General features: G+C 49.4%; 2 protein-coding genes across 2 annotated transcripts in view; both read left to right on the top strand.

The window, feature by feature from the left end:
• The window catches only part of PPL (periplakin), a 59,390-nt gene that overhangs the window by 5,431 nt on the left and 31,010 nt on the right, over nt 1–22,949 (top strand). The gene's annotated exons all lie outside the window — the stretch shown is intronic.
• LOC135973804 (uncharacterized) lies at nt 16,007–18,277 on the top strand. Its single transcript, XM_065558763.1, has 2 exons — nt 16,007–16,713; nt 17,708–18,277. The coding sequence occupies exons 1-2, from the start codon at nt 16,137–16,139 to the stop codon at nt 18,181–18,183; spliced, it is 1,053 nt and encodes a 350-aa protein (XP_065414835.1). The 5' UTR covers nt 16,007–16,136; the 3' UTR covers nt 18,184–18,277.

The following is a 22,949-nucleotide window of genomic DNA, read 5'->3' as shown; positions in this document are numbered from 1 at the left end:
CTGGTCACCCTATCCATGAGCCATCTCTGAACCCTGCCTGGGAATTAACCTGCACCAGCACCAGCTCCTTTTGGCTTGCACTTCCCCCTGGGAACACTAGTAGGGAAGCAGGGCTTTGCAGGGGAGCCAAAAATACCTATGGATGTTTGGGGTCAGCTTTGGTGGTCTCTCCCACTGTCAAACAGCATCTCCTCCCAAATGGGGCTTGAAAGATATACACACACACACACACGCTAACTTAGCATTCAGGCAATCCAAAACAAGACGGCCCTCTACGCTCATCATGGACGTTACCCAGGCACTGAAAATGGAGACATTTGACCCTGCAAACTTGGCCCCTTAAGTATTCGGTGTAGGTGTATATCGGGCCTGATCAGGAGAGCTGCCTCCTGTGGTCTGCTGGGCATCCTCACCTCTGCTGGATGTCAATGGGGAGAGGAGGGCCTGGACCCAGAAAGCGGGATGCTGGATCTCCTGCTGGGAATACTTTGGACAGACACACGCAGCAGAGGGAAGGCTGGGCGAGGCTAAACTGCCCTGGCTCTGTGGATGAAGCGCAGACGTATCGTGCCAACTCGCAGGGTTTTAGCACCAGTCTCATGCTGTGGGGGGTTTTCCACCTAAGAACCGCAGCTCGTGGAGTCAAGTGATGACACAGGAATCGCAGCTTTGATATAACAATTATTATTGGTATTACAGAAGGGCTTAGGAGTCCTTGTCGGGGCCCAGGGCCCCACTGTAAGTGTCTAGCCTTCAAGGGGTGAAGAGGCATGCTTCAACCGTGCCCTGGAGGCTCACAAGCCAAATAAAAGGAATTCCGAGCTGTTTAAAATCTCATGATTTTAACCAAACTAGTGATGGTGCGAGGGGCAGTACGGCACTGGCTCACTCCAAAGACAGTGATTGCTGTTTGGTTAAGTGAAGTTTAGTGCTCGACTGGTGGGCCTAGAGATGCCAGTCCAGATCCTCGGCTGCTATAAATCAGCAGCGGGCCAGTGAAGTTATGCCAGGCTCTGGCTCTACCAGATCCAATAAACAGCTATAACAAGGGTCTCCATAGCGCTGGCTTCCTCCCGCTGCTTTACCGGCGTGCCCCAGCCCTGCTCTGGCCTCTCGGGCTGGTCACAATTTTAAATTGCACTAAGTTCCGGAATGAAGTGGATTGGAGTAATTGTTCATTGTTCCACACGTCTCTCTGCACAGCACTTCGCCTGCCCGGCCGGCACGCTGCAGGTGAGCTCTGTATAAACGAGGCCTGATTTAGGCCGCCTGTGTGCAATGCTGATGTGATGTGGACACATGAACCGTTTGTTGCTCAAAGCAGAGTTTCTCATGGTAAAAAAATGAAGGGAAACCAGAACTGGGCTGCTTACGCTCACTAGGCTAAATCCTGCTCTGCTGCCTGGGTGCAGTCCTATTGAAATCAATGGCATTGCACGCATGTAACAGAAGACAGGATATAGAATCCAATCCAATATTCACTGATGTTATTAGAAAGACTCCCATTGACTACACTGGGCATTGGATCAAACCTTTTGCCCACTGGATCTTATCTTTATGAAAGGCCCTGTGTACTGGGTTGGCACACTGGCCTGCAAGGAGAGACCCCTGAATTACACACCACCATCCCCCTTCCACCTCCTCTGCCCTGCACAGCTGAGGCACTATCCCTTGCCCTTTATTTTTGAATTTAATTCATTTTACTCTGTGCCATGGTTGATGTGGCAGGGAATAGTTGGAGTTACAGAACTCAGGACAGCAAGGACTTCACATTAGATTTTGGCCCTTGGGACGAAGTTGAGGCTTTTGGCATTAGGGAGGGTGGAGGTGACTTTAAATGGGGGAGTCTGAATTCCTCATTCCCCTCCCTGGCAAATCTTGAGAGCAGCTAACAGCTAGCTGCCTGCTGCACCCCATCCCAATACCTGCCACTCAGTGCAACAGCTTGATGAGCCTGCTGAATGATACTGACATTTAAACAGTCACCGTTAGATTTCAGATATCAGGGGGTAGCCGTGTTAGTCTGTATCTACAAAAACAACAAGGAGTCTGGTGGCACCTTAAAGACTAACAGAGTTATTTGGGCATAAGCTTTCGTGGGTAAAAACCTCACTTCTTCAGATGCATAGAGTGAAAGTTACAGATGCAGGCATTATATACTGACACATGGAGAACAGGGAGTTACTTCGCAAGTGGAGAACCAGTGTTGACAGGGCCAATTCAATCAGGGTGGATGTAGGTTTCAGAGTTAACGACACATCAGGCTGAATGGGAGCATCAACCCCCTCACTCAGAACTATTGCTTTGGGCAGTCTTTAGACTCAGGTAGATGCCAGTGCATTGCTTTACACTTGGAAGGTTACCTTCCCACCCAGAAAGGGTGGACACTTTTTTTTTTAATGAAACCTTAGATTCTATTGATCAATTACCCAAGCTGAAAAACTAAGGGAATTATGTGCCCACACAATCACCTCAGACACAGGGCCCCGTCTGTACAGCATTCTGGAGAACTGGCTCTGAGCAGGTGCTGGACTTTCAAGTGTCTCTACTTGCCTAGAGGAGTGCTACAGTCATTAGGCTGGAATGTGGACCAAACACTGTTTTAGTACATATAGATAACAACTCACAAACACCATCTGCAGTAATTAATCCTCAGAATGCTTCCAAGGTGGGGAAATATCATCATCCCCATGACAGAGATGAGGAAACCAAGGGAGGACAGGTTAAGTGACTTGCTCAAGGACACAATGGGAGTCACTATGAGAATGAAAAAACAGCATCTCGGAGTTTCTGACTCCCAGGCCTGTGTTAGGCTCTGGGCCCAACTCCTATTTCAGTTACCCTAGTGTAAGTGTGGAGTAACTCTTCTGAGCCCAGTGGCACTACTCTGCATTTACAGCAGCAGAAATAAGATCAGAACCTAGCCCCATCCCTTTCTTTCAGGCTGCAGGGGTTTGAGTGTTAAATAATAGCACATTCTCTAGCACAATAGAGCCCCAACTTTCATTTTAATGACACCACCACCTACCTCTTACATAGGGTTTTTCATCAGTGGATCTCAAAGCACTTTACAAAAGGAGGTCAGTATCATTAGCCCCATTTTACAGATGGGGAAACTGAGGCACAGAGCGTCGCGGTAACTTGCTCTAGGTCACCCAGCAGGCCAATGGCAGAGGTAGGAATAGAACCTCCATCCCAGTCCAATGGACTAGGCACGAGGCCACTGACTGAGGCTTCTAGGCATGACTGTAATACAAGTAAGAAATAGCTAAACACAATTTCAAAAAGAAGCCAGTACCCATCTGAGTATTTCTTGCAGATAACAACTAGCCAGAAGAGCGAGCCACTGGCAAGGTAGTGCCTTCTGGAGTGCTAACCTCCGGCTTGGCTGACACCAGGGAGTTCTACACTTTTTACAGCTTGAGTTCAAAAGCCAGATTGTTTAACTGGGGTGGGAAGAGACACGTATCATCTGTGGCTCAGACTCAGAGGGCCGGGTACACACACACACACACACACACACACGCTAGTGGGTTACATTTAGATTCTGCTCTCACTTACACTAGTGCAACTCCTTGGCCTTAAGTGCTTCCCCATTGAAGACAACGGAAAAGATCCCGGGAAGTCCTTCCAATTGATAAAAAAGATCTCGCTCATGGATGTCAAATACTCCCCACTTCATTTTTCAACACAGTTCAGTTCCTTTGACTTAACTCTTTAGAGCTCAACCAGAGAACTAAAGGTAATGGCACCACATTTGTTTTGTAAACTTGTGAACAGCCTCCTTGGACTGGGGAAACATCTTCTCTTGCTGAAGACAGATGGAGGATGAGGATGATGGAGCCTCCACGTGAAAGGAAAAGATCGTGGCAGTTAATGAAGTCAGGATTGAGATAAATTGTCAGCACTACAGATCTTGAGCGCAAGTCTGCACCAACTGACATCCTGTACAAATCCCATTGAAATCAAGGGGTCTGAGTCATGTCTCTCTCATGCCTGTGTAAGTCAGGAGTAACTCCAATGAAATCAGTGGTTACATCAGCATCAAACGTGCACGTGAGAGGAGAATCTGGCCATTGACTCCAGCAGGGTTTGTGGGGGGCGTAAGTCAGTGCAGAATTTAGCCCATTATACAGAGAGGATTTTATCTGATACAGTGAAGCCTGCTCAGAAACATCTGTCAGGCCAGATGTGTTAAATTTGTGGATATGGGATGAATCCAATGCATTGACTTCAGTGAGGTTATGCCAGAGAATTAGACCCTGGATGTCTTCATAGTGAAATCCTTTCACCTGCTCAGATAATAAAACCATGCAGAGCTGTAGCAAACCCCCCAGGTACTGTAGGTATTGAAAGAGTCACCAGAAAGGGGCTGATTCTGCTCTCACTTACGCTACTTTTATGCCAGGAGAATTCCATTGACTAGTTCCATTGATAGTGACTCACGATTTACCCCAATGTGAGAAGAGAATCAGGCCTGATGATATCAGACACGTGAAGTCAGTAGCCCACTGTGCACTGGCTAATCACAATTTGAATCTGCAGCTTCTACAGTGTGGAGGACCCCAAGGAGTTGTAAGTGGCGTAGTGTGGACCGCATGCATCAGACTACATGCCCCATAATACCAGGGGCTTCAGCATGGAAGTGGAAATGGTATTGCAGAAGAGGGAGCTAAGGGATAGCCAGCTAGGAAGAGAGCTGCTTAAACGAATGGGTGTCGGGAACCATAATGAAGAAACTCAAATGCAACGGGTGCTATTGGTATTGGACAGATGAGCGTTACAGTAACACAGAGCCTTCTGGCACTAGTCCCAGCCATGGCCAAGGCCACAATGGGATGGCTCAAGTTCCAGTATTGGATGTAGAGCTGACCCCTTCCAAAAGGGCACCAATACTCCATTTGAAGTTACTGAAAGTGTGGCTAGTTCTGCCTGCCTCCCCCACTTGTGGGGAAGAAGGTCCAGGTACAACACACCTGGGCTGTGGAGGACGCTGCATGATGGGAATCCGTCCCAAAACAAGAAAGACGCCCTGTCACCAAGTCCGCGTGTCAAACCTTATCTGCTCTTGCTATTGCTCAGGCGGAGTCACTCCCTTCGCTTTGACGTACTAATTGGGCAGCGCAATGGAAAGGGCAGTAGCAGCCATGATTATCTAACCCCCATTCGGTGAGCACAAGATGAACTGGACACCCTGGCTCAATGGAGCGTGTCCATTCACGGGTGCTGAAAAACTCCTCTCTCATAGCAAGACATTTAGCAGCATGCCTGTCTATGGCTAGCAGAAACCCACACGGACCCCGTGTGTCCAAACACCTGACCATTCCTGGTGCATCATTCCTTCCACTCCTTGGCCGTCATCTCCTTGTCCTTCCCCGCAGGCTCCTAGCCACCTTTCTCCATAAACACAACAACAATTATCTATGCATTGGACACCAGCTTCACACCCACATGCAGGAGTTTGCTATCGCTTTAGTCCCAGTCATCCATGGGCGCGTCCCTCCCAAGGAAGATGCTGCTGTGCTCTGCTAGCTCTTACCTGTTGTATTTTACTTCAGTAACTTTTAGATAGGAACAAGAAAAAGATTTGGTCCATTACTTCCCTTAGAAATATTCCTCCCCTCCCCACCTCATACAAAAGTGGGGCAAGTAAATACCTAAACCCCACCCCTCCTTTATTATATTCGCAGTGAGACCCAGAGTGGAGAGATGGTCTTGTGATTAAGACACTGGGCTAGGACTCCAACTTTGCACCAAGCTAGCTGATGTTGGGCAAGTTAGTTGATTCCTCAGGGCTTTGCTTTCCCATCTGTAAAATAGGAACAATAGTACTTCCATTGTCTGACTTGTCTATTCAGATAGATAGCTCTTTAAGGCAGGGAATGCCTCTTCTCATGCACAGCACCCATACAGCCCAAGGTCCCTTAGCCAGGGCCTCGAAGGGTACATCTGTACAGTGAGCGACAGCAAGTCTCTGCAGCCGGGTTGACAGCGTTGGGCTTGCAAGTCTCACTCCGAGTGCTAAAAGAAGCTGGGTAGAGACTGCGGCTCAGTCTGGAGCTCGGCTCTGAAGCCTGGGGAGCCTCAGTGCTAGATTTTAATTTCACCGAAGAGTTACTCACATGCGTAGGAGTCGATGGGATCATAGGCTGGATAGAAACCAAATCAAAAAGCCCTGTTGTAAATGCAACTATTCTGTGCTTCCTGTAGCTAAATACAGAGCCAATAGTGTAATTCTACTGAAGTCAATAGAGAGACTGTCACTTATGCTTGAGCTGAATTTGACCTGTACACTTTCAATGGAACGGGCGCTCTTTCACACAGCTTCAGCCTGCGTGATGAAAAGTAGCCATGTGCTGAGATATCAGTCATATACATCGTTCTTAAGGCTAGTCTTTTGTCCATGGCTAAAACTTCCCCTGTTTTTGTGAGCCAGCTGTCAAGGGAGGGATTTCTCCCCATTGGGCAGCAGTAATAATAACAAGAGAAGACGTAGTAACACATCAAGATTGCAGGAGTGATTGTCAACACCTGTCGAAACTAGCACAGGGGATAATGCCGAGTCATTTAAAACTGAATTGTAGTGTCTTCCCACCAAAATCCAGAACCTTTTGATTTTTGGACAAATCCCCTATAAAGTCGGATCCAATTCCCAGTGGGAGTCTTTCCATGGATAGAGCAACCTGCAGCAGCCTGCTCTGATTTCTGTTGGATTGCATTCAGTTGTAACCCAGAGCTGACATGTGGTCAAAAGCGACCTGCAGGACATCCATGTGAATATTCCACTATGAGATTTTGAGCAATGAGGAAGCAAAGGGAAACTCAAGAAGATAATGAAAGCCCCTGAAGGGATTTCCCAGCACCTGTCATCAGGTGTAAAGCCGGAATGCAGGATCATATCAGAGTGTGTGAACATGTGCACATTCCAGAAATACCTGACCTCTGGACTTCAGGCATTTCATCAGTCAAATGAGAACACTTTGGTTCAAAATCCTGTGTGATTATACAAAGGAACTAACAGCAGACAGAATTCTTATCAGCTTAGGAGGCCGGCTGAAACTGCTTCATAGGCATGCAAAATATTAAGGATTGATTTGATGCACGTGAGCATGTTGCAGATTCAGGCCCTGATCCTGCACATACATAATCTTTTGCGTGGGAACAGTCCCGTTAATTTCAAAAGCCAAAAGTGGTAGAATCCTTTGTCAGACAAACATGGTGCTCTCTCAAAGTGACAGCCAAGTTATTGGGTGGGGAGGAGGTAAAAGTAGGAGAACAGTCCAATGACCTTTCATGTTACCAAATGGCAGTAAATGGCATATTAGATTTAAATCTCGAACTAGGCTGGAAGGCTTGGGGGACTGGTAATGAGATAGGGAGATTTTCCCAGTTCTAATCCAGCCAAGATGCTAGGGAATCAAAATGGTTACCCTACAAGGAGGAGTGGCCTTGTGAAAGGCATCCAGTTCACATCATGAGACCCACCACTTTGTTTGGCACTAGTTCGCCTGCCTGTTGCCAGTCTTAAGAGAAAAGCCAAAAGCCGAATGAACCGTGAAAACGGAACTTCCATTCCACCGTAAAGCGATCCCTGCCGAACAGGGGTTAACTTCTTGCTGCTGCTGCCCAGGGTAAATAGAAGACTTCAGTCTCCAGTGCTGAGGAGCAAGATGGACAAGGAAGGAGTGGGGTTCTGGACAACTATGGGGTCCATCCACTTTCAGTCCCTTGCCAGCTCATGGGTCTGGGCAGAGCTGTCCCTTGGGCAGGGCTAATCGGGGTGACCAATCCAGGCCCCGCGCTTTGGGGAGCCTCACGAGCCGGTGTGATTGGCCGACGCGGTTGGTCCTGGAAGAGATGAATCCATCACTTCCACCCCAGGCCCCGCACCTCACTAGGGATGGCCCTGTATCTGGGCAGAATTCCTCCAGGTAGCGTCTGCCAACTTCTGGGACCCCTTCTCAGAGGAGCCAGCCTCCACGTTCTCAAAGGCCGTTTTCCAATGAAAAAAGGAACACTTTTCAAACAATGATGACTAGCTCTACAGGATCCTAATCTCATTTATCCAAAAGACCTACCTGTAGGAACATAATGATTGCCAGGCTGGATCAGATCAACAGGCCACACTGGTGGAAAATGCACAAATAACCTGCCATCAACAATTATGTAACAATCTGCCCATAGGACAAACTTCTTCCTAGCCCCCTCAATAAGTTGCCTTCTGCTGTGGAGCAGATGGGCTTAATATCTATTCCAAACTTTATTTCCAAATCATTAGTATTGTAGTGCTGGATGTTCACTCTGGTTACATTTCAATCCCCCAACTCCCTCACTCGCCTATATCCTTGTGCATCTAGAGCGATTTTATGTCCCCCCGTGCCATTCCATTCAGACGATCAAACCTCCACTTAGGGCTCATCCACAAATTTTCCATCAAAACTCTTTTTACTCCCAGTGGAAAATTGGATCTTTAGTTAATGAACATTTTCATGTACAGCATACACTTTCCTTAAAATTATTCAATTTTTGGCAGAAAATGGAAAAGACTAATTTTTTTTCAGTTGTCATCCAAAAATAAATGTTCAGTTTTCAACAAAAAAAGAAGGTGCTTTGTTTTTGTCCAATTTTTCCAGGAAGGGAACAAACTTTTTCCAATCAGCTGTAGTTTCACTAAACATTTCCTGACATCTTTTGGAACTCTCCAATGAAGACTTTACTCCAGTACAGCATATCTAAACTCATCTGGCAGATCACTCCTCCAAGTGGGAGACCCATCTCACTGATGACGTGTGGAAAGAATACAGGGTAAAGAAAACTGACTTCTCAGGTTCTATCTTACAACCACAATGATGTGTATCCCAGTGCTGCACCAATCATGTGCTTGTATACATCCACGATGCAGGAACCAGCAATCAATCAGGCTACATCTTCTGTTCTGATTCTCTAAAGATACATAGCTGACTCATGATGAGCAAACAAGATGCAGAGATGATGTTTAACAAGTCTTCACCTCCTTACAAATCATTCTGTTGTCATGTTTTATTCCTAAGACTAAGCTATCAGAGAAACAGGTCTAGTGTAAATTATATACACGACTAGCACTTCTTTACCAATATTTACCTACCTGGGTAGGTTTGTTGAGTAAGAGGTATAGAAATAAGATGAAATTCTTTACACTAGGCCAAAGGTTAGATCTAAAGTTTAATTAAAATTCAGGTGGTTTTCCCCATTCGTTGTCCTGTAACATTTTCTGTTGCAAGTTTGGGGCTGGAAGATTTTAGGGTCAGGGGATCAACCATAAACTCACCTTACAAACAGTGGGAGGTTTTTGTTAGATTTCCCTGAGCCAGATCCTCAACTGGTGTAAATCAGAGCATCTGCACTGAAGCTAAGGAGCTGGTCCCTAGTTTAAACTGCAGTCTGCAAATACCCATTGTATTGCTAAGGTGCTTGCTTGAAGGAAGCAGAGAATCGAGTGGCAAAGAGCTGCCAACAACACATGGAAACATGTTCTCACCTGCTCCAAACAGCAGCTTCACAAAATCTTCCCGTACTTGTCTTCTGCTAGGTACTTCTAACAAAACACCTGTAAGGCTAATAAAACGTTTACAAATTACCATACAAATTGTCCTCTCATTACACTCACTTCAGTGGCCACCTGCGAGGAGAATTTGCCCCCATGGTGATTCAGCTCCTCCCCAAAGGGGCAGTTTCTGTCCCTTGTATCTCAGCTCCTTAGTCAAAACTCTTGTATCCTCCTTGGGAGGTCTTGTCTCATTGGCTTGTACTGTAGTTTTCCTCTCTGTTATACAGCAGCAGTGTGTGCACATGTTGTCGAGGCCCAGGCAGTCTCTTTCTGTTCCAGACAAGGGGTGGATTCCAGACTCAATGAACATCACTTTGCCATTCCCCGCATAGGGAGGTCCTTATTCTGGGCCAGATTGTTCCCCCAAAGCCACATGGGAAGGCATCCCTCTGTGCCCAGATCTCCCCTCTTCCATGTGGATGGGGAACAAATGGCATCACAGCATCATGCCTCCCCACTTCCCAAGACCCCACAAAAGGCTTTCTAGGAAAGGGATCAGGTCTGGGCAGGCAGGGAGTAGGGAATGGGCAGCCCTGCCTTAGGAGAAGTTGGCCATGGGGGAAGGAGAGACATGCTGGCCTCTCTATTAGCCCCATGGAGGCTGTATTCCCTGACCCCCAGAGTTCCCTCTGAAGTGGGAACCCCATTAAGATGGGGTACTAGAGACAGGTAAAGTCAGGTGGTGTCCATGGAACTCTATAGGAGCACATATTGGGGGATCAATACAATTTCGAGATGGGCCCTGCAGATCATTCCACTTGGCGGGGGGGGGGGGGAACCCTGCCCCGAACGGATCAGTCAGGGACCTGAGCCCTCTCCTGTGGGATTCTCTGCAGGAGGCAACTCTCTGGCACTCAACCCTCATAGACAACTCCCATGGAAGCCAAGAGCTGAGTAACAATCCAGCAAGGGGCACCATGCTTGGCCCATGCGCTGGATGCACTGTTCCATCAGACCAAGGGGAGGCTGGTCTCTAATCGGACTGGACATCTCAGCTGTAGAGAGGGTTTAGTTTCACTGTTCAAACTCACTCTTAGGCAGTGCGGGGGAGCCCAGCAGAGTATCACCAGCCTAAGCCCTCTGTGGCTGCAGCTTCAAAAAACCAGATCAGTGCATCCCTTCTCTGAATTGTTTAAAACAGTCTAACCCCAAACCAAAAAGGCCATGATCTCCTCCTTTACCAAGGCTCCAACCACTAAACCAACAGCCTCTTCTCCACCTCCCCACAGAAAGCAATCCAGCCACCAACTTAATAAAAAAAATATAAGCCAAGCAAACAAAGCATGGCACAGTCCCATTGTCCAGGGTGACTGCATGCCACATCTGCTTTTCATTAGCATTGCGTCCATTTGTTGTTCCAGTTGTAGTTATGAAACAAGCCTGAGCATTTCCAGCAGAGAGCAGGCCAGCGCCAAGAATCGCTGCATTTCCCAAAGGCTCTGTGGTCAGAGAGGACTCCTGAGTGCCGCTCTTTGGGAAGCACGAAAAGGTTTCCCCTGCAGGTTTCCTGACATGGCCAAGCCAGAGCATCCTGGTGAATGGTCTGACACACAAGCCAGAAAGCTTCACTGGCCACCAAGCCTCTCGGATGATCAGGCTGATTCTGCTCAGCATTGTTGCATCAAAAGTCTTGCCGGTGGCTTGGAGAGACTCTGGAGCTGTGCCCAAGATGGCAGTAGCTGACGGTACTCTTCTTGCGGCGGGCAGGCCTCCGGGCTGCCAGGGGAAAGCATGCAAAGGAGTGGCAGCTACCACGGCCTTGGAAAGTTTGCAGGGCATGCTCATCGCCACCCCATGTCACTAGCAAGATGCTTGGCAGGCAGGACAGCGACGACTCCCCTAATCCACATGGCCATGCCCCTTCTATTTTATGGCAGCGATTCTCAACTGCCACGCACCTTGTGCTTTCACTATGCCTGGGCAGAGTGGGTATGAAATCCAGCCACTCCACAATATAGCAGCTTATGTCCATTTTGCACAGGTGCAAATTATGATTCAAGCGGCAGTGGAGAATCAGGCTCAAGGAGCTCAAATGCCTGTGCAAGTGGAAAGGGCTGTGTATACCTTCTCTGTCTCACCTTGTGTGCCATGCAGGGGCCCACAGGGCCAGATCCTAAGCTGGTGCAAATCAGTGTAACTCAATGGGGCTATGCTGATCTACACACCAGCTGAGGATCTGGTCTGTCCTGTTTGGAGTTGCATTAATACACGTTCTGTTGGTGCTCTCATCCTGTTGCAGGATCTTAGCAGCAGGGGCGGCTCCGGGCACCAGTGCACCAAGCGTGTGCCTGGGGCAGCAAGCTGAGGGGGATGGCGTGCCGGTTACCGTGAGGGCGGTAGTCAGGCTGCCTTTGGTGGCATGCCTGCGGGAGGTCCGCCGGTCCCGCGGTTTTGGTTGCAATTCGGCGGCGGGTACACCAAAGGCGCAGGATCAGCAGACCTCCCGCAGGCATGTTGCTGAATCTGCATGGCACGTGGACCTCCATGCTTGGGGTGGCAAAATACATAGAGCCGCCCCTGCTTAGCAGGCCCAGACAGCCAATAACTCGCCATTTCCCTCATCACTGCAGAGGGATTTTCAGCACCCTTTCCCAGGCTGAATGAACTGAATGAACACAGGGCGAGAAGTCAGACAGTGGAGTCGACGGTAAAGGGAGATGTGGGAGACATTGCTTAAAGCCTCTTAGACTCATAACTGGGACTAGTTAGAAAATATGGACATCCGACAGGCAAGATGGTGCAACGCACCTTTCGACCAAACCACCATGCCTGTAAGTCTCGGTACAAGCCTTTCATGATTAAAGCGCAGAATTATAAGATCCTAAGATGATCATTTGCTTTTCTCTTCCTCCTGGGATCTCAAAGCACATCTAGTGCTCCATCTCCAAGAGCTAGGCATTATTAACAGCCATTATTAATTAATGAACCCTCAAAAATGCCCCTTTGTGGTTGGGAAGATGTTTTATCCCCATTGCCCATCTGTAGCCCACAGAGATATGGGAGCAGGTTCTGACCTGCTTGCCCATGATGAACAGTAACTTTGCTCCACTGAGGGCCCCAGCAAAGTCTAGTGGGCTGATCCTTACTCACTCATGCTGGTTTTATACCAGTATCATTCCACTGACTTCACTGGAGTCATTTCTGGTTTTCACTGATGGAGGCAAGTGGAGAATCAGTTCTTCTGGGGCCCCTTGTGGAGTAAAGTGCTACATAAGCAAAGGAAGGAGCCCTAACAGGATCTGGCCCAGGTGATGTGCCTAAGATCTCTCAGCGATTCAGTGGCAGGTCTAGGAGTCCTGGTTCCCAGTGCCCATCTATAACTAGGGCCCTACCAAATTCACAGCCATGAAAAATATGTCATGAACTGTGAAATCTGGTCCTCTCCATGAAATCTGATTTTTTTGGGTACTTTTACCCCATACTATAAAAGTATCCTATACTATATGGTAAAAGTATACAAACGTACACAGCGCTGCCTTCAGAGCTGGGCACCCGGCCTGCAGCCGCTGCTCTCCGGCCACCCAGCTCTGAAGGCAGCACAGAAGTAAGGGTGGCAATACTGTGATCCCTCTACAATAGCTTTGCAACCCCTTTTTGGGTCGGCACCCCAGTTTGACAACTGCTGAGTCTTAAGGGCTTTACGTGATTATATTTTCCCATTTTTAAATACATATTTATATTTTGTTACAACACCCTGAAATTTAAGAGTTAAATACCTGAAAGCATGAAAGTCAAGGTTTTAAAAATGCTATCACAATGAAAATTATGAAAATGGACTGTGAATTTGGTAGGGCCCTATCTATAACCCCAAGAATTCTGCCAACATTAATCCTATAGAAGCATTTAAATCCAACCCTTTGAACTATTACATTAGAACAGGACACACGGTTATTTTTGCCAGGAGTCAAACACAATGAAAGAGCTTACGCGGTTGACATCTTCAATCGCCTTTCAGGCACCCAGTGCATCCGAACGGGGCAGTTCAGAAATCCTGGGGAGTGTCTGCATAGCATGTTGCTTTGCATTGCTGGGAACACAGAGCCTCGTAATCCTCCCCTTAATCTAATCAACTCCTTGCACTGAGAGGCTCCATGGAAATGAAGTCATTGGCTATATTGTAAACTGCTTCTAAAACAGACCTAATGCAGGGGCTTTCCCTCACCTGCTAGATGGGTACACACAAACAAACCTGGGCGTGCAATGGAAAACCACACTCCCCTTAGGTGAGCTGCAAAAGGCATATCCTATCATCCTCCCTTGGCGCACTCCTCACCCATAAGTACTTTCCCCACAGCAGTGGGGACTTGTGCTATTTTGAGACTCTGTAGAGGCAGTTTCTTCTTGGCTATGAAATACTTGCAGCTGCAGGAGAAAGTCAGCAAGCAGCATTACTTATCTCGGAGCAGTCAGATGACAACACAAAGTGCATCTGCTGTGCAGTGACTGACCCTCACCTTTATGTCTGAGGAGGTTTCTGACCAGTAATAACTTCATTCGAGTCGATGTCTAGGGTCACATTTTCAAAAGTGGCTTGGGGCCAGAAGTGCAAAGGTATTTAGGTGCCCAGAGATGCTCCTAGGTGCCTAGCAGGATTTTCAAAAGCATCTCAGTGCTTAACTCCCTTTGAAATCAATAGAGGTTAGGTGCCCAGGCACTTCTAAAACACCTATTAGGTGCCTATCTACATAGCCTTAGGTGCCTAAATACCTTTGAAAATCTGTCCCCAAGTCACTTTTGAAAATAGGACTTATGCATTTTGAGCATGTTGCCCGAAGTCACACCATGCTGTGCTCACAATGGGGTCTATTATTTCCTGTTCATGCATAGTCCATGTTAAGACAGTGGGCCAGATTCTGATCTTACTGACAATGATGTAAATCCAGAGGAACTCCACTAGGGTGTAGCGCTAGTGGAAGTAGCTTAGGCCCTTTATGGGTTTCTAGGATATCACTTCTTCGGACTTTTTAATCTCTCAACATCTTGAATCCCATTTCGTCTGTGGAGCTCATAGAAAAAGTTACACAAGGCATCTCAGTCCTAGATAATTCTTCACCTCTGAATATTTGAAGAGTTGGGCACACAACTGAACGTTTCACGTACACGTGCAGCTACTACGATTGTGCACACAAATCAGGTCCGCACAATTGCTGTTTGTGCCTGTGATCACCCAGGTTGCCTGAGCAATTGCAGCATTTGCCTGCACGTTAGATGCACGAGTGGGCATACATTTTGTGCGTGCAACTCTTCTGAAAACCAGGTTCTGTGCTTTTAAGAGTGCCCCATTCTGGCCTGGCATTGACAATAGCATTGAACACATCTGATGCGATTTGAAAGGCAAATGGCAAGGTTACTTTCTTCTCCAAAACCCTGTTCATTTGCTGTGGCTTTAAGAGGCCCAGAAGCAATGTTAGGACTTTGTTAATTAAGAGTTGCTAAACTGAGAGACAGTGACAGATGCTGACACTAAGCTAATAATCAGCACCAGTGAGTAGCAATCTGATGACAGACAGAAGCTTCCTGGCTTCCATAAAGGAAGACAGAGCCAAACACTGTGCTAAGAGGGAGAAATGCTAGCATGTGTGTCCACTGCCATAAGAATCCTACTGGCTGGGACAGGATTACAGGGGGGCACGTGGTGGGCAATGGGTAGAGGGGTGAATTTTTCTGATCTTTTGGAAAGGGCACTAACGACGCCTGGCTAGTATGTGCTGCACAGCTCAGCCCTCATGCCAGTCAGCTTGGTCACATCCCAAGATGGCAGAACTCATGTCCTGGGTGGCCCATGGTGCAGGAACTGAGAGTTGAGATGCATGTCCCTCCGAGAGTTCTCTTGACCACTAAGGTTAGATCGCGTTGCAGCTGAAATCACACAGCTGCAGTGAGAACATCGAGACCACCTCCTGCCCTCCAACCATTGATGCTACTGGGAGATCTGCCTGTAGACGAAGGGCATGGCATGGCCCTATATCTGTGCAAAGTCTGCGGAGAGTTTTGACCTGATCTATGGAATTGGACAGCTCATTATAAAATTCTCTGCTAAGCTTGGAAAAAATGGGTGTTGCTCAAGCAGACAGATAAGCTTAGTGCTTTGAGGAGCTTGGACAGATGAGAGTCTGGTTCTGAAGTAGGAGAGGCTTAGTCCATGTTCCACTAAGGCCTGGTCTACACTAGGCGTTTATGTCGAAGTTAGCGCCGTTAAATCGAATTAACCCTGCACCCGTCCACACTGCGATGCTATTTAGTTCGACATAGAGGTCTCTTTAATTCGACTTCTGTACTCCTCCCCGACGAGGGGAGTAGCGCTAAATTCGACATGGCCATGTCGAATTAGGCTAGGTGTGGATGGAAATCGACGCTAATAGCTCCGGGAGCTATCCCACAGTGCACCACTCTGTTGACGCTCTGGACAGCAGTGCGAGCTCGGATGCTCTGACCAGCCACACAGGAAAAGCCCCGGGAAAATTTGAATTTGAATTCCTTTTCCTGTCTGGCCAGTTTGAATCTCATTTCCTGTCTGGACATCGTGGCGAGCACAGCAGCACTGGCAACGATGCAGAGCTCTCCAGCAGTGATGGCCATGCAGTCTGTGAATAGAAAGAGAGCCCCAGCATGGACTGATCGTGAAGTCTTGGATCTCATCGCTGTGTGGGGCGATGAGTCCGTGCTTTCCGAGCTGCGATCCAAAAGAAGGAATGCAAAGATCTACGAGAAGATCTCTAAAGACATGGCAGAGAGAGGATACAGCCGGGATGCAACGCAGTGCCGCGTGAAAATCAAGGAGCTGAGACAAGGCTACCAGAAGACCAAAGAGGCAAACGGACGCTCCGGATCCCATCCCCAGACATCCCGTTTCTACGAGGCACTGCATTCCATCCTCGGTGCTGCCGCCACCACTACCCCACCAGTGACCGTGGACTCTGAGGATGGGATACTGTCCACGGCCGGTTCCTCAGACATGTTAGGGGACGGGGAAGATGAGGAAGGAGATGAGGAGGGCGAGGCAGTTGGCAGCTCTCACAACGCTGATTTCCCCGACAGCCAGGATCTCTTCATCACCCTTACAGAGATCCCCTACGAAGCGTCCCCAGCCATTACCCCGGACACAGAATCTGGTGAAGGATCAGCCAGTAAGTGTTGTAAACATCTAAACATTTATTTTTAACAAAACAGGAATATTAACAATTAAAAGAATGGGTTGTTCATGATTAGTGTGCCCTAGGCGCTTAACGGTTTAGTAAGGGGCAGTGCAAGTTTTGAAAAGAAATCTAGCAATGTCCGGTTTTCAGTGATTGTCCTGCACAAGCCGCTCTACTGTGTATTCCCTGCTACTGCAGCTACAGTAAAATGCGGTCTATATGTGCGGGGATAGAGCAGTAATCCTCCTGGGACATCTCGATGAAGCTCTCCTGGAGGTAACTTGAAAGCCGTTGCATGAGGTTCTTGGGGAGAGCGGCCTTATTGGGTCCTCCGAAGTACGACACGTTGCCGCGCCACGAGATTATCAGGTACTCGGGGATCATTGCTCTGCACAGCAGGGCGGCATACGGCCCTGGTCTTTGGAGGCTTTCCCGGAGCATTCTCTCTTTGTCGCTCTCGGAGATCCTCATCAGGGTGATGTCGGCCATGGTGACCTGCTTTTAATTAGGTAGGGGAATGTTAGTGTTGGGACTGCTTTCCCGTTCCTTTACAGAACTGTCACCGCTGGTTTGCAGCCACGCGGTGGAGGCGGGAGAGGGGCAGCCGAAAGGGATCGTTCCCGGGGACAGCCGCGAGGGGGTGGGACAGGGGCAGAGTTCCCGCTTGCCGGATTGCTGGCAGCAGGGACTGACATTGATTTAAATGTGAAATGAGGCCAGTGGTAATATAAAAGTTTTAAACTGCCACAAGTGTACGGCTTACCATGTCTGCCTGCAACAGAAATTCCGTTGTGCTGCCTCGCTTCTCAAATGTGCTGTTCAAGACCCCAGGCACAGAATGCGAAGGCCGAGAATTCGACCTTGTGCTGAGTGCGCATGTGAAAGGTGCTGTGCATGGTCTTGTTCACAGAGAAAGACTATGTTCTTTGTTCACAACTACATTTATCTTTCAGAGGAATTCACTCCCTTTTTCCCATTTCCACAGCCCCGTCTGCGACTGTCTCACAACCTAGCCTGGAATCACACTCCCAGAGGCTAGCGCGGATTAGGCGTAGGAAGAAGAGGACACGGGAGGACATGTTCTCTGAGCTTATGGCCTCTTCCCAAGCCCAGGCAGCACAGCAGACCCAGTGGCGGGAGAACTTGACCCGAATGCACCAAGCCAACATGGATCGGGAGGAGAGGTGGCGGCAGGAAGACCAGCAGGCGACTCTAACGCTGCTTGGACTACTGAGGGAGCAAACGGACACACTCCGGCGCCTTGTGGATGTTCTGCAGGAACGGAGGCAGGAGGACAGAGCCCCGCTGCAGTCCATCTCTAACCGCCCTCCCCCGCCACCAAGTCCCATACCCACCTCACCCAAAGTGCAAAGAAGGAGAGGCGGCAGAGTCCCTGCTAACTCTCACTCCACCCCTGCAGAGAGCTCTAGTAGCAGAAGGCTCTCATTTCCCAAAATTTGAAAAGTTCTTTCCTTCCCGCCTGACACAAGCCCACGTCCAAGTTTCACCTCCCAATGCCATGTGTAGTTGATAATAAAAAATTCGTTTCTGTTAACTACTGTTTCAATCATGTTCTTTTGGAGGAGGAGGGGAAAGGGGGTTGGAAATTGGACAGGACAGTCTCCTTTGGCAGGGTACATAGTCGGGGGCAGGCACAGCAGCAGGGCACATACACAGTGCAGTGATGCAGTGACTAGTTGCCCCGGTTAGTCTGGGAGGTTGTTTTGATGTAATGTTGGGGGGGGTGGGTTGCTCTGTGACTTTGTGGCGGGGGAGGGCAGTTACAGATCTTAAGCGCCGGTCCTTAGACAGGATCACAGAGCCACACAGCATGGGATCTGTAACCGTCCTCCCCCTGCCACAAAGTCAAATAGACCTCCCATACACACAGTCCCGATCAGGAGGGGTGACAGGCTCCGTTGAAACAAGCATCCCACCGCAGCGGAGCCTGTCAATCCTTGAGTTTAGAAGCTGCATTCGCATCACAACACTAGACCCGCCCCGCACCACAGTCTGCGTCCCAGTTTTAAAAAATTCCCGCTAAAACAGTATTAAAGAAAACGGTGTGCTTTAACAAAGTAGAACTATTTTTATTTCGACACGTGTGTTGGAGGGGGGGTGAAGGGGGTATGTAACTGGATAGGATAGTCAACATTACCTGGGTAAAGAAACGGGGGCAGGTTTAGCTTCTCAGTACACAAACTATAAAATCACAGGTTACCCTGCTCACTCAGGAACTTTGCTTTCAAAGCCTCCCGGATGCACAGCGCTTCCCGCTGGTCTCTTCTAATCGCCCGGCTGTCTGGCTGTGAGTAATCACCAGCCAGGCTATTTTCCTCAACCTCCCACCCCGCCATAAAGGTCTCCCCCTTGCTCTCACAGAGATTGTGGAGCACACAGCAAGCTGCTATAACAATGGGGATATTGGTTTCGCTGAGATCACAGCGAGTCAGTAAGCTTCTCCATCTCCCCTTGAGACGGCCAAAAGCACACTCCACCACCATTCTGCACTTGCTCAGCCGGTAGTTGAAGAGTTCTTTTTCAGTGTCCAGGGCGCCAGTATAGGGCTTCATGAGCCAGGGCATTAGCGGGTAGGCTGGGTCCCCGAGGATGACTATAGGCATCTCCACATCCCCAACAGTTATTTTGTGGTCCGGGAAGTAAATACCTTGTTGCAGCCGTCTAAACAGACCAGAGTTCCTGAAAACACGAGCGTCATGAACCTTGCCCGGCCATCCCACGTAGATGTTGGTAAAACGTCCCCTGTGGTCCACCAGTGCTTGCAGCACCATGGAAAAGTATCCCTTTCGGTTAATGTACTGGGTGGCCTGGTGGTCCGGTGCCAGGATAGGGATGTGAGTTCCATCTATGGCCCCACCGCAGTTTGGGAATCCCATCGCTGCGAAGCCATCTATGATCGCCTCCACGTTTCCCAGGGTCACTACCTTTGGCAGCAGTACATCAACGATTGCCTTCGCTACTTGCATCACAACAACCCCCACGGTAGATTTGCCCACCCCAAACTGGTTCGCGACTGACCGGTAGCTGTCTGGCGTTGCAAGCTTCCACAGGGCTATGGCCACTCGCTTCTGTACACTCAGTGCAGCTCGCAACCGGGTGTCACTGCGCTTCAGGGCAGGGGACAGCAACTCACAAAGTTCCAGGAAAGTTCCCTTCCGCATGCGAAAGTTTCGCAGCCACTGGGATTCATCCCAGACCTGCAGTACTATGCGGTCCCACCACTCAGTGCTTGTTTCCCGTGCCCAGAATCGCCGTTCCACGGCATCAACATGACCCATTGCCACTGTGATGTCCTCGGCGCTGGGTCGCCTGCTTTCTGACAGGTCTGTGCTACTCTCAGACTTCAGGACATCACCGCGGTGCCGTAGCCTCCTTGCCTGACTTTTCTGCATCTGCCTCAGGGAAACCTTTATGATAAGCTGCGAGACGTTGAGAGCGGCCACAACTGCAGCGATGGTCGCAGCGGGCTCCATGCTCGGAGTACAGTGGCGTCCGCGCTGTCAATGACTGGAAAAGCGCGCGAACTGTTTTCCCGCCGGCGCTTTCAGGGAGGGAGGGCGGGAGTGATGGACGGATGACGACAGTTTCCCAAAAGCACCCTCGACTCATTTTGTTACCCAGAAGGCATTGCCGGCTACACCCAGAATTCCAATGGGCAGAGGGGACTGCGGGAACTGTGGGATAGCTGACCACAGTGCACCGCTTCGAATGTCGACGCTATCACCGTTAGTGTGGACGCACAAAGTCGAATTACTGTCCTTAGTGTGGACACACACGTTCGACTTTGCAATATCGATTACAAAAATTCGATGCAAGTAAAATCGAACTACTCTCGTAGTGTAGACAAGGCCTAAGATACCTTCCTGGTTCATCTTTATCCCAGGCTGCATTTGCACGAGGCTCTGGTCTTGTCATTGTGCATATTCCTGAGCTGAGTCAGGCCTTGGGTGGGACCCTGCCACGGAAACCCCAGGCGCTGTAAGAGGTGGGGTTATGGGACCGGCACTCTTCCAGCGGAGCTGGCACTGACCAGCATTCCGCTAGGCTGTGTTGTTACTTTATGCTGCTACAAGTGCCCTCCTTTGGAGGAAATATGAAACCCTGATCTTGGAATTATTTTAACGAGCAATTAATATATTCAAAGCACTGTATCAAGGTTAAGCCTTCCACCACCCTTTAGTCCCATTTTATAGAGGGGAAACTATCTATTGCCAAGAGGTTTAAATGTCTTGCTTAAGGCCACACAACAAACTGGTTTCAGAGAGAGGATTTGAACTCAGGACTTCCTAGTTACCAGGCCTATACTCCAGCCTGTGGACATTGCTGGTTCTTGTAAAGCTGGCTGGGATTACTCAACATCCCCTGGCATTTTGCTTAAGCTTGCAGCTGGTGTCTTGGCCACGTGCCAACTCACCCTGCCTCACTCACTAACCCTGCTGGCTCTGGCGGGATGCCCTGTTTTCAGTTCCCGACTGACGCTAATGTGCAGCGTTGTGCTGTTGCCTCCTCAGGGCTGAGTAAAGTGGTTTGTGTCTATAATTTGTGAAGCACCTCAGGACCCTTCGGCAAGCCAGGCAATAGCAACAGATGGGCTCGCTCTCCTCATTGCTAGGAAATGAGCGGTTCCTTTAGAAACCAGAGGTTCACCAGCCATCATTGTAAGGGGTGGTTGATAACGCCAATTTCCCACTTGCAAACTGATAGAACGGACAGATGTAGCCAGCCTAAGCCATCACTGAGTCTTCCATACCCAGAGGGGGGAAATTCACTCTCCAGCAGCTGCCACTTTGCACTGGCTACGCTAATGCAACATGTCTGCAAAGTGACCAGAAAGTCTGCCCCGCCCCACTCCCAGTAACAGCTGCAGCTAGTTCTTTGGCAGGTACAGAGCCGGTATAGCCAGCTCTATGCCACCCCTCCCCAGGCACAGAGGGTATTACTAGGGCGTTCTGCTGTCTGTGTTACATTTGCCAAGGCCGTTGCCACCAGCGGTGCAAGTTGGAACTTGTGTCCGAGAGTGAGCCAGCCCCCGGCACCCTCAGAATGAGAGTGATGCAGCATCTCCCCTGCCGTGGCTTTGCACTGAATTAAGGCCTAAATGCTGGCTTGCAGCAGGGACTCTGGTTCCACTTGGCAGGTGCTTTGTTCCATCATCACAGGGCTGATCTTAGGAGCCTAGTGGTTTGTGCACCACCAGCCCAAAGCATCAGACACCTACAGGGGGCGCGTGGGATCAGATCTCCTGCAGCAGCCGAGGCAGCTCAGTGAAACAAGGGGATGAAGATTCCGAAGGGCTCTTCTTGTGTCTAAGATCGAAAGGGGCAAAGTCTCCTCTCGCTTCCACCGCCAGGAATTGTCAAGCAAGGTGAGTTGCTGGGCCCTGAGCCGTCATCGCTCTGCAGTGTGCAGCCCCCCACACCGGCGTATAGTGGGGATGAAAACTGCAGCTTTCCACACCTGCTCTGCACGGGTGTCAACACCTGGGCACGGTTCCCACTGCGCTCCTGTGCCAGGCAGTTCCTGGGGTAGAATGCTGCCGAGTGGTACGGAAACAACAGCGGTGTATGAAACACTCAGTGGATGAGCAAACACTGGTAAGAAACAAGGAGCCTTCACTAGCTGTCCAGGATCATAGAAAGGAAGATGCATCTCCCTGTGAATTGCAGCTCTGGCCACCAGCCCGAGCACTGGGGCTTGGGGGCTTTCCTTATGTTATTAAATCACGAGCGCAAGATCAGTTGGGGCCTGATCCTGCTAACTCGCACTGATGCGCGCTGTCCCGCTGACGTCAGCCAGGCTTCCCTTGTGGCTGAGTGAGGCTCCCCCAGCCGCACCGCCCTGCAGGGACAAACTGTCCTTCCCTCAAGGAGTGCTCCTTGGGCAACCGCCCACATGGACAAAGCCGACCTATGTGGACCCGTCCCCCTTTGTTTGGTTTAGATAGCAAGGCGCTTGCCTTACACGTGGATGCCCTTCACCTAGGAAGCTGCCAAGGACAGCATCCCCGCTGCTGGCCCGTTCCTGCAGTTAATACACTGCAGTGGAAATGTACAGTGCTGGCCATGGAGCCTGACCACACCAGGAGTCTTTGCACTTTCTGAGCTGGTGGCTACTGGGTTTGCTAGGTCCTCAGGCACTGGAGGCTCATCTGGGCACCTCAGAGCTCTTTCAGGCCATGGATCGCATCATGTTCCAGACACGCATCT

Source organism: Chrysemys picta, chromosome 10, assembly GCF_011386835.1.
Source record: "Chrysemys picta bellii isolate R12L10 chromosome 10, ASM1138683v2, whole genome shotgun sequence".
In the NCBI taxonomy this organism is placed as follows: Eukaryota; Metazoa; Chordata; order Testudines; family Emydidae; genus Chrysemys; species Chrysemys picta.
Note: the sequence above shows the minus strand (reverse complement) of the source record. Positions and strands in the feature narration are given on the sequence as shown.